Genomic DNA, 10,974 nt, shown 5'->3' on the forward strand with positions numbered 1-10,974 from the left:
AAAACCCAAAAGAGAAATAGCAATTTTGGAAATTTGTCAATAATTTTGGGGAGGTTTTTAAATTTTTAACATAGTAAATTTCGCGTGAAAAGTATTGAAAGTTGTATGGATAAACTTTGATGTCAATTAAAGCCTCACAAGTGCTCCTTATATATCTTTACTTACTACTCCAGTTAATTCAGAAGGCTCGGAGGAAGTACTCTCTACTGGAAGTTCCTCCATTAGTATAAAAATCCTATCCATCCCTACTACACTCCGTGGTGGTAAATATTGTTCCGTGTTTGGGGTGTGGAGTTCTGGGCTTGTATCCCATTAGGATCTGAGTCCCTTGATGGAAAACAAAAAGGATGTAATATGAAAGGGAGGTTTATTTTTCATTCCTAGTGAAGGGCTAAACACTGAAGAAATGGTAAAATTTTGAGAAAATTTGCACAAGAAAGAAAAAGACTTGATGTATGACCAAGAAATCCATTCCATTAACTCCAAAAAACACAAAGCATGAGCGGGAGATGTGAATGGCTCTAGGCAACAAAAATCAGTAAAAATGGAGAACTTAACTTTTCTATTCTCCATCTTAAAACCCTGTCAAAAGATAGTCCAAAATCAAAATTTAACCAGCACCTCCATCTTGCTTTAAGCCATCTAAGGGATCATTAAGTCCCTGACAAAAACTGGTCCAGATGAACCAGTTTTTAACATGAAAACTGGTTCAATATCATTTGACCTGACATGTGCCTAACAAGTAACAAAGGAGGGGACGAATCCCCAAAGACAATAGTCACTTTGAGCCAACTTGATTCTCTGAATTGCTTGAAGGAGATTCCTGCTCAGTTTTCTTTCGCTTTCGACCAATAGTGGGAAGCCTAAGTAACACAGAATGCAAACGACCATCAGAATCAATTGCGCAGCCAAAAGTTTATACAAATACCAAGAATTTTGTTAATAGGACTCCTGCAAAACATAGTCATGTGTTTTTAAGTTGGAGCTTTTAGGCATGACAACACGTGACGTATTTAGCCAGCAAAACATGTTCATAAGAAGCAAGAAAATTACCTCCAAAAAGATGATGATGATAATAATAATAATAATAATAATAATAATAATACCCCAATTGCAAGGTTGTGTTGGAATCTTCATTGTCTACTCCATCTACACATGCTGTGTCCGAGTCCAGACTCTCCTCACTCTCTTTTAAAATTGGATACTTCTTTTCCAATGGATGATGGTATTCAAGATAAGGTGGCGGTAAACTAGCACTTATAGGAAATAACCCATGGAGCTCTTCTACCTGCAGCTCATAGATGGCAAAAGCAATTGTGTCAGAAAGGAACCACTCTGAAACATAAATGGGGGGATTTACTGACTCTAAAGCCGTAAAAACCAAAAAAGAAGGCTTGTCTTTCCTGTCTGCGTAAGGTCTCACACTCCAGCGCGGACCTCTCCTCCTGGATAGGCATCACCCAAGAAAAAAAGTAAGCAAAACATGACTCAGAAAAGCTCACCTTATACTTCTAATCTTCCTTTTGCTGGCAAAAACAAAAAATAGTATACAAAACATTTCAACTGTATGATATGGTTTACCTGTCTCCTTGAATACTCTAGTTGCTGTATCAGCAATTCCTCCTAGAATTTAGAGTACTATAGTTCAGATCTCCAAGGTTCAACAAATAGATACATTCCAGAAAACCAGAGGGGAAAAAAGATACATTTTGAAAAAAAGCTGTCTACATCTGTGGCACTAATAAGTGAATAATGAAAGCAAACTTCAAACCTTTCTCTCCTTTATGGCTAATAGTCCTTCATTTAGTTGATGTTCAAGCAGCCGTAGTTCATTCAAACCCATACCATTAAGGTCCTTACCTAACAACCGCCTAAAATAAGAGTCAATCACATAAATGAATTTTGAACGATGCTCAAGTTCCAAATATCTTTGAATAACGATTTGCATAATTAACAGAGCCATACAGCTGTTTTATCTTCAGCTTTGAAAGTTCGTCTTTAAGACTGTCCACCTCTTTCTGTTCCTGCTTCAGCACATGTGTCTGCTGCTGCGGCTGTGGCTGCTCATTGTCCTTGTTCAAGGAAAAAGCAAAAGAGAAATTCAGAAAACTCTGTTTAGAGGCCCATACCCGTAGATACGGGACTGTTTTAAACACGATTAAGTATTCACACTATGCATCTATTTGTGCATGTCAGTGTGTGTTGAATACACAAGATACTAAAACTTCCCAGTGTGAAAACAGTCACTTGTATCAAAAAATGCATTCTGTACAGATCAGACATGAAGATATGGGTTATATCCAGGATAAAATGAGTTATCACACGTGCCTGTCGGATAATGCAAGAACTCCAGAAATATTGAAATCATGTGGCAAGCTTCATCTCCAAGTAATTTAATTAAAATGAAGCTTTTTGAGGAAATTTTATCTTTTCAAGAAGAGAGGAAGGCTGAGGTGAGCCTGTTGGCAAAACACATCAAATCACTTGTAATTCCTTGTCACAGTGGATACAGATAATTCAAGTGATTGCAAATTTACGCCTTTCTATCTGAAGCAAAGACTACAGGTTCAAACAAATGCAATACACTTGTCATTAATGACATGTATTCACTTTTACAAAGATAAGACGTCGCTCAAAAGGAAAAAGAAAAAAGAATCCAATAAACATCAGTTATCACAAATAATCAACGTTGAAAAGTTTTCCAGACTGAAGACGGATATCCAAATCTCTAACACCACAACTCCTTGACCTACTTTAAGCTGTCCTTTATTGCACCTCGTCTTTCAATTATGTGAAATTTCCTTAGATATCTTATTAAAGATGAAAACCAGACAACTGAAGTTCATTTGTTGTGAGTTGTTTAAGGAAAAGATCCGAACTACCTGATTCCAGTCTCAAGCTCATATATTTGCATTAAAAGCAAAAAGCAGAAAACACAAATGTCATACTTTCTAACCGCTGATCCAACCAATTAACAGTAGCTCTGTATATTTGACGAGTTAAACACTAGACTTTTAATCTCATTAATAATGCTTAGTCACCAGAAAGAAGGCAAAACAAAGTCAGTGGACATCTTTTCAATTGAAAACAAGAAATCTAAGCAGATAAAAAAATCTCCATATACACTAGAGACAACTAAACGAGAAAATAACATGGACATCTTTTCAATTGAAAACAAGAAATCTAAGCAGATAAAAAAATCTCCATATACACTAGAGACAACTAAACTAGAAAATAACATGCTATTGCCCACCAATTGACGAGAGGAGTTCATGTAGTATAAGGAAAAGTTTTGGAGTGCTGCATAATTTCAATCAGTTCCGTTCTTTGAGCACTGGGAGAAAGGAGGCAGAGAACCTCCTCAATAACTCATAATGAAGTGAAGAAAATAAGAGATTATTACACCAAAAATCCTACTAAGGAACAAAAAGAAAGAAAATCATTGGGGAAAATACAGAAGATAATGTAGCCTTAGAATATGAACAATAAATCTGAAAAACCATGCACTTGGAAAAATGTTTCTTTTTCATACAATAAGGCAAACAGATAAGAACTCCAAAATGTGATTTTTTGAATATTTGCTACTAGAAGTTGCAGAAAACTCAGTCACCTTTTATCCTCCCCCTAGAGAAGAACTCTCCGATGTTGAATAATTGGTCAAAAAGCACGATTAAACCAAAACAAAAGTGAAAATGTTCTTATTGGCAAGAGTTCTTGTTAATGTGCTTGTTTAAGGAAAAAACACCTCGGTGGATAGAATTGAGAACAACAGAACTTAGGATATTCTAAGGACAGTGCATTATACATATTTGTGATAGCAAGTCATAAACATACTAACCAGATGAAGATCTTCTACCTCTGACTTCTTTTCTACAGCAGAAGTCTCTGTTGAGGCTACACATCTTTGGTATCTCGAAAGTGTCTGTTTCATGCTGCATTTTAACAAAAATTAGTGTACCAAATTATGGATAAGTGATTACAATTAATCAAAGTCACATCTTCCATAATACAAGCAAAGGTTTAATAGCTGTCTGGTGTCTGGCCCCTTTCAGTGCATTCATTCGTTTAGTGTTACTAGCAAATAAGGAAACCACAGGAGTAGCACATTCAACTTCTCGCCACGCCATAAATCCAACAAATAAAAGCACAAAACATTTATACAACCAAAATACTATTTCAAAATATTTGGGACAACTAATATGAGGTTCAATGAGTACAGAGCGCAGATAGCTGTTATACTCGGCACATAAAAGATAGCAAAGAAAAGCCTCTGGCTCTCTGAGGTGTGAATATCTGTTTCCATCTGCGTGGGTGTACAAGCAACTTAGACTATTCAATGTTCCTGCTATCTACTTCCCGATAAACCAGGCATTAATACATGCGTTTCCATCCTAATATGCCTCTTCTCCATCAATAATCCAAAATGCATGTGAAATAATAAAATTCAATGCCTTTTATACTTTTCCGTGAAGGAAAGCCTAACATAAGTTAGTCCCAAGCTTTAATATAATACCGTGCTACAATCAACTCTTCCGATGTGAGCTTTGCAAAGAATAGCCGGTCCCAAACCCAATAAAGAAAGAGGGTTACGCAACTGACAGTCAACATATAAATAGTTTAACCTCAATGAATGCTATATACAACTAATCATTCATATAGCCAACCCAGCTAGTTTGGGATTTAGGTGCACCTGATCGACTGTGTTGTAATCACAATCACATGTAACATAGAAAATCCCTGGGTCTAATAGATACAACATCAAAGCAGAATTTCAGGATGACTTTCTTTTCCTTTTCTTTGGTATAGAAGCACCTTGTTGAAGCCTGACTCGATATAATATGAAAAAGGAGAGGGGCCAATTAATCAGAAGAAAGTGTGTAACCGTGGTTTCAGACGCCCCCTCCCCCCCCCCCCCCCCAAACCCCCAAACAACACACACACACACAAAAAAAAAAAAATAAAGAAGTACAAGCATTGTTCCCGTGAAGCACTATCTATCACACGAGAGATGGATGGGGGCAACATGAGGAAACTGGGCATGGTTCCTGTATTTATATTGTGTACAGCATCTAAAGATTAACCAATTATTGGCTGTGTACATACATCCTTCTGAATGCCATTCCAAGCGTTTATCCTCCAAAATTCCAATTCAGAAATAGAAAAACATTTGTATCAACTTTATGCCATGTGGAGTGAGCTCCATTTTCTAGTGTCTAGTGTAGATACACGTGAATTCCATGTACTTCATCCTCCGTGAAGCCACCATCTAACCACCAGCCTTTCATACATCTAAAGCCCCATCATGAATGCAAAAAATTAAGGAGATGTAAGAAAATCAGCGTTTACTAATGCAAACACTTCATTGTCCATCCGTTTCTCACAGGTACTAAATCAGCAACGTTATGCCATATTCATATGTATTGGAAATTTTGCGATGGCAAACTCGTTCCAATAGGGAACTTTCCACATACGCAAATAGTTCCAGTTTTCTTTACCATGGGAGCAAAATAAAAGGGTATAAAAGTTTTCAAGACCAATATCTTCCCATCTTACAAGGGCCGGGAGGTCACCAGCCAGTTAATAGACATTGTTTGTCGAGGTTATTACTTATTATACCAGACCACAGTGGTATGATACATGAAAGTAAGACAAGCAACTTTCCAGTTCAGTATACTTGTTCAAATTGCCTCTAAAAATCAAATAGAAAGGTGGTAAAGATAACATTAATATCTGAAATTTATAAGGGGAACGAGTTTTAACAGCTTTCTTCATATGATTCACGGATTATCCTGTTGACACAACATTAATAAATTAATCAACTACCTTCTAAGTCATGAAAAGAAACAGAGTATGCAAAACTGGATACGCCTACTTACATGATAATTTTATCTTTTCGTGCATATACTAAACGAAATCTCAGGAACAGATAAAAAGGAAGTTGAAATTTATCAAGTGATTGTCAATGAAAAGTATTATCAGCATTTTCACAAGAAATAATTTTATTGCAGCAGAATGGAAATTTTGCAACAGATACACAATGGGGAATACTGCACCAACTAAAAATCAAATAAGTGAACTAATAAAAAAAATTAGACATCCGAAAATCCAATGTCTGTCAATATTTTTGCTCAATTGAAGCATGCATACACCTCTAAACACCCACCCCCCCCCCCCCCCCGCCCAAAAAAAAAAAACCACATCTTTCTCCTATAGTATTATACAGAATAAAATAAATCTAGACTCACAAGTCAACAGAATTCCTACTACGATAAAAACAAGAAACAGCAGTCAACATGCAAAACCATATATAGAAGGGGAAAAAAAATGAGAGCCCTAAAATCAAATGTGATTAGACACATGCAAGAACTCAAAAGCCCCCAAATCAAGAGATTTAAACATACCTAGTACTAGAAAACTCAAAAAGTTTGCCAGTACTTGAGAAAATAATAACAGCAACTTCTGAATCACAAAGAACAGAAAGCTCGCTTGCTTTCTTCAACAACCCAGCCCTCCTTTTGGAAAATGTGACTTGTCTATTATTTACATTCTCAATCAATTTTATGTCAATTTTTCCTCTACCCATCTTTCTTTTCCCCCTTAAAATTAAACCCCAAAACACAAGTCTTGATGAATTCTTCCCTCTCTGTATATTTTTTGGGGGGGATTTTTTGGGAAGAAAAAGGGGGAAGAAAAGAAATTAGGAAGAGGGGTTTGGGGGGAAAGAGAGAGTTGCTAAAAAGAGAAGAGAAGATAGAGAGTCGTGAAGTCCCCAAATGGCGAGTCTCTATGGAAACGGCAAACTTGCATGGCCAATTCTATGTTATGCATGACTCTCTCTTTCCCTTTTTCTCTCTCTTATTGCCACATTTAGCTTGCATTTCCTTTTATTGGTTCTCCTTTCTTGGCCCCACTTTCCTCTTTTTTTCTATTTACTTTTCTCACTTCTAGTTGTGATGAAAATAGTTTTTTTTTTTTCCTAATATAGCACTTTCTCTTCCTTTCCTTTATTTCTACTAAAAATAGATATTTCCTTTTACTTATTTATTTGATAAATCAAAATAATATTAAGTTCTTACTTTTGAATTTTATCCTTCTCATTAAATAATCATTTCTCTACAAGAGGCATTGTTTAGATGGTAAGCACTCTCCATCTCCAACTCGAAGATTGTGGGTTCGAGTCACCAAGAGAGCAAAAAGGAAAGCTCCTGCAGAGGGGTAAAAAACAATATTTTTCGAATTAATTGGAATACTATCAATAAATTTAAATTTCTAAAACACAATCAATAAGGATAATTTGATAAAATAAATACTTAATTAACGATGATGTAAAATGCAAATTGAACTAGTAAAAAGAATTGGATGGAGTACTTATCGTCTCGAAAAATCAAGAAGAACTAGTTATAGTTTAAAAAAGGTTGTCCTTACCACTCTATAATATATATATATAAAGAACTAAAAATATTGAAAGATCGAAATATAAATAATAGTAGTAGCAATGTAGTCAAATAACTCTTATTGTTAATGTTCTTTTTAAGAAGTTTGCAAAAACTAAATTAACAAGTAAATATGACCAGAGGGAAATAGTACATAAGAGTATCTACTTAACTATTTGTACACCCTTTAAGAAAATACTAATTCCTAGACAAAAATAGATAATTTTACTAAACTACCCCTAATCAAATAAGCATTGGACTTGATCACATAGCACTTAATAGGAGCAAATCTGAAAAGATAAGGTTAATTTTTTCTTAATTTGACAAGTGAACACTCTTTTTTACCTAATAGAAAAATGTTAAGTGGACACTCTTTTTTATCTCGATGGAGAACTACACTTGTTTTACGAGAAAGGAATATTAGCTTACTATTTTTATGGTGTTAGAATTCTTCTTGCCTTCTTATTCTTTTTTATTGCTAATGTTAGAATTCTACTAATTTCGTCAATCTCTTTATGGAAGTTGTTGAACTGATTTTAGATTGTTTCTATAGAATCTTTTTTATTTTTCCTTTATTTGTTCCTCCTATTACATTTGGGATCTTAAAGGCATGGATTTGTGCAAAATCAAACAAGGATATTATTTATTCCATGGTATTTGAATTTCAATAATTTTATTATTATTTTGGAAGTTCTTGAAAAGGTTTTAAGTTAGTCATATTTTTCATCTTTTGTTTATTCTTTATATATAAACTAGTGTCGTTTGGCCCGTGCTAAGCCCGGGCCCAGGCTACGTTAAAATTTAAATTTGCAATTCCTTTTTATATTTTTAATGTTTTTTTTTTCCTACTCTTGCTTTTTGTGTTGTTTTTGTATCATCATATCAATTGTAAAGGTAGGTTGACAATTTTTCAATGGTTCTAAGATATTTAATTATATAAAAAAAATTGTAAGTTAAAAAACAACATTTTTTAGAATATATTTAGACTTCCTTTTTATTTTCATACAAATTAATGCATGCATCAAAGCTTTTCTCCCTTTTATTTTACTACATTTTTTGAAAAATCTTTACTGATCCAAATTGAGTTTTACCTTACATTAGATTTCAACTTAATTTTTCATTAAACTTATATTGGCTAACCCATTTTTTAGAAGAAAAAAATAATTACGATATTCAAGTAAGATAAAAAAATATTTAATGGTACAAATTGTTGTATAATGACATCAATGAAGTTAACTTATAAATAAAGATAGCATTTAAAAATAAATAATTAAAAGTCTTGATACAGTGAAATACTTTAGATGTTTCTTCATATTAAACCATACAAAAAGGAAATGGAAAGTTAATGAAATTATTTGTTTTTCTTACTTTAATCTTTTCTTTTCTTTAAAAATATCGTAGTTTGTTTTTCTTAATGAATTGTTATAATTTCTTAAACATGTATGTAGTTTTAGTGTTTCATGTTTATCTAACTACTTGTCCTTAATTATATCAAACATTGATTATCTCATAATTATATAAAACATTGATTATCTCATCTTTTGTAAAACATTTCAATATTAAAAAAATGTGAAAATGATTACTCTCGTTTTCAATTATTTATTATTATTATTATTATTATTATTATTTGGAGAGCTACAATATTTCTTTAATTAATTTTTTCAAACAGTTTTAACTATATATGAAAAATAATTTTAAATTGATAATTAAGAGTGTATTAAGGTATATAACTTTTTTACTTGTCCGTAATAAATTTTATAGAAAAAAAATTGAAATAAATTAAATCATTTCCACATAAAAGAAAGACAATAAACTTTTCGATCAATTTTTAATTTGGTTGAATTAATAACATTTTGTGGTGTCACTATCACCCTTCCACATCATCCCTCCTAGAATTTAATTAGCCCACATAATTATTCAAATTTACCAAAATAGGTGAGAGCTTATAAGGTAATTAAACCTTCAATTAGGGGTAAAATGGATAAAAAATTTCATGTGAGAACTACAAAATTTTGAGATCCTCCCTTATATATAATTACTACTATATAGAAACATCAGTTTCTATATAGATCGTCGTCCATTCCAATTTAAAAAAAAAATTAAAAAATTGTGGGCCCCATATATATTAAACAACAACTAATATTAAAAAAAAAATGTGGGCCCCTTATTAAACACCAATCAGTATTTATTGTCGTCGTCCGTTCCAATTTTTTTTTAAAAATTGTGGGCCCCATATATATTAAACAACAACTAATATTAAAAAAAAATGTGGGCCCCATATTAAACACCAATCAGTATTTTAAAAAAAAAAAAGAAGAAAAAAAGTGAAACCCACCATCTCCAAACTCAAGGAAAAAAAAAGTGGGCCCCATATTAACAAAATCAAACAATATTAAAAAATAATAAGTATTTTACACCTTTAAATTAATCGAATTAAAATTGAAAGTATCACCGACGCTTAAATATTCGCTATTATTTTATCTCAAAGGGAGGAAAATAGTTTTCTTTTAAACAAGTCTTCTCTTTTAAAAAGTATTAATAAATTTTCGTAGCTAAAACACGAATATATTAAAGTTTTAGATACGAAAGATAAACTACAATGTTATATTAATCATATATATATATATATATTATCACTATCTAAACACAACTACATATATATAGATACACTATAATCCGAAGTGTTGGGCCTGTGCGCAGCACGGGCATAGGCCATCTAGTAGTAATAAAAGCAGTAATGAGGGAGATTGCGTGTATGATTTGAGACCTTACTAAATTACTATTTTGTTGATTTTTTCTCACTTTCTAGATTTTCTATATGGGTCAGGAATTACATAACACGAATATGCAAGCTTTAAAGAGAAAAAGTACGTACAGCCTTTCGAGTTTCCAAATTTCAATTTGAATAATGTTAGTTTAAGGGTTTATTTTAAAAAAAAGGTGGAATTTTTTGTATACTTTGACTTGACTAATCTTTATGGCGTTAGGATTCTTCCTTTCTTATTCCGATTCTTTTGGTAGTTAAAAAGGTTTTACATAAGTTGCTATATGCCAATATTTCTTTTCTTCCTTTTTTGGTTTCTTCTATATTTAGAAATTTGTTTTGGCATCTCTGTGTAATATTTTATTTCTTTTTATGAAATATGCATTTTTTTTTCTCAAAATGTTGGTTGATGTTTATGTATACGCCATCTTATTCTAATATATGCACAGTAAAAATTAGTCTATATATGCATGGTGAAAACATGCATATTCCTGTGCAATGCGAATCTAGTGGGGCGTCCAAAACAAAAATTATATACTTCCAATCATTTGAAACTTCATAAAAATACACTTACAGAAATAATACCCCTTCTAATTTTCGGAACATTTATTAATTAGGATGTGTTTGGAAAGCCATATAAGAATTAAGTTTGAGCATTACTATAGATATTTATACAATTTGGCTTGTTTGTTTGATTAAGTATTAATCAACATTGGATTGATTGTCAGTAACGAAGTGCTATTACACTCTCCAATTTCCAAAAAAATTTAAATTGAT

At 32.6% G+C, this 10,974-nt stretch overlaps 1 protein-coding gene across 3 annotated transcripts; it reads right to left on the reverse strand.

Annotated features, from left to right (window-relative positions):
• Positions 1–628: 628 nt before the first annotated feature.
• On the reverse strand, positions 629–6,821 carry LOC132063213 (agamous-like MADS-box protein AGL15). 3 transcript variants are annotated; one of them, XM_059455669.1, is made up of 8 exons: positions 6,402–6,821; positions 3,839–3,932; positions 1,966–2,060; positions 1,772–1,871; positions 1,582–1,623; positions 1,403–1,445; positions 1,107–1,287; positions 629–863 (listed from the first exon to the last, which is right to left on the reverse strand). In XM_059455669.1, exons 1-8 carry the CDS (start codon positions 6,581–6,583, stop codon positions 779–781), a joined length of 822 nt encoding a protein of 273 aa, XP_059311652.1. In that variant the 5' UTR covers positions 6,584–6,821; the 3' UTR covers positions 629–778. The 3 variants fall into 3 exon arrangements, with proteins under 3 accessions (XP_059311652.1, XP_059311651.1, XP_059311653.1); XM_059455668.1 differs by having other exon boundaries at positions 1,966–2,072; positions 6,402–6,820; XM_059455670.1 differs by having other exon boundaries at positions 1,966–2,072; positions 3,857–3,932; positions 6,402–6,818.
• Between the last annotated feature and the right edge of the window lie 4,153 nt (positions 6,822–10,974).

The sequence above is a fragment of the Lycium ferocissimum genome, chromosome 7 (assembly GCF_029784015.1).
Source record: "Lycium ferocissimum isolate CSIRO_LF1 chromosome 7, AGI_CSIRO_Lferr_CH_V1, whole genome shotgun sequence".
In the NCBI taxonomy this organism is placed as follows: Eukaryota; Viridiplantae; Streptophyta; class Magnoliopsida; order Solanales; family Solanaceae; genus Lycium; species Lycium ferocissimum.

What these genes read in the sequence shown, in the direction of transcription:
- LOC132063213 (XM_059455668.1), bottom strand. Translation starts at nt 6,583, where the DNA reads ATGGGTAGAGGAAAAATTGACATAAAATTGATTGAGAATGTAAATAAT. An exon ending in TTTGAGTTTTCTAGTACTAG is followed by an intron (nt 3,933 to 6,401) that starts GTATGTTTAAAT and finishes GTTAAAATGCAG; the next exon opens with CATGAAACAGACACTTTCGA. An exon ending in AGGTAGAAGATCTTCATCTG is followed by an intron (nt 2,073 to 3,838) that starts GTTAGTATGTTT and finishes TCCTTGAACAAG; the next exon opens with GACAATGAGCAGCCACAGCC.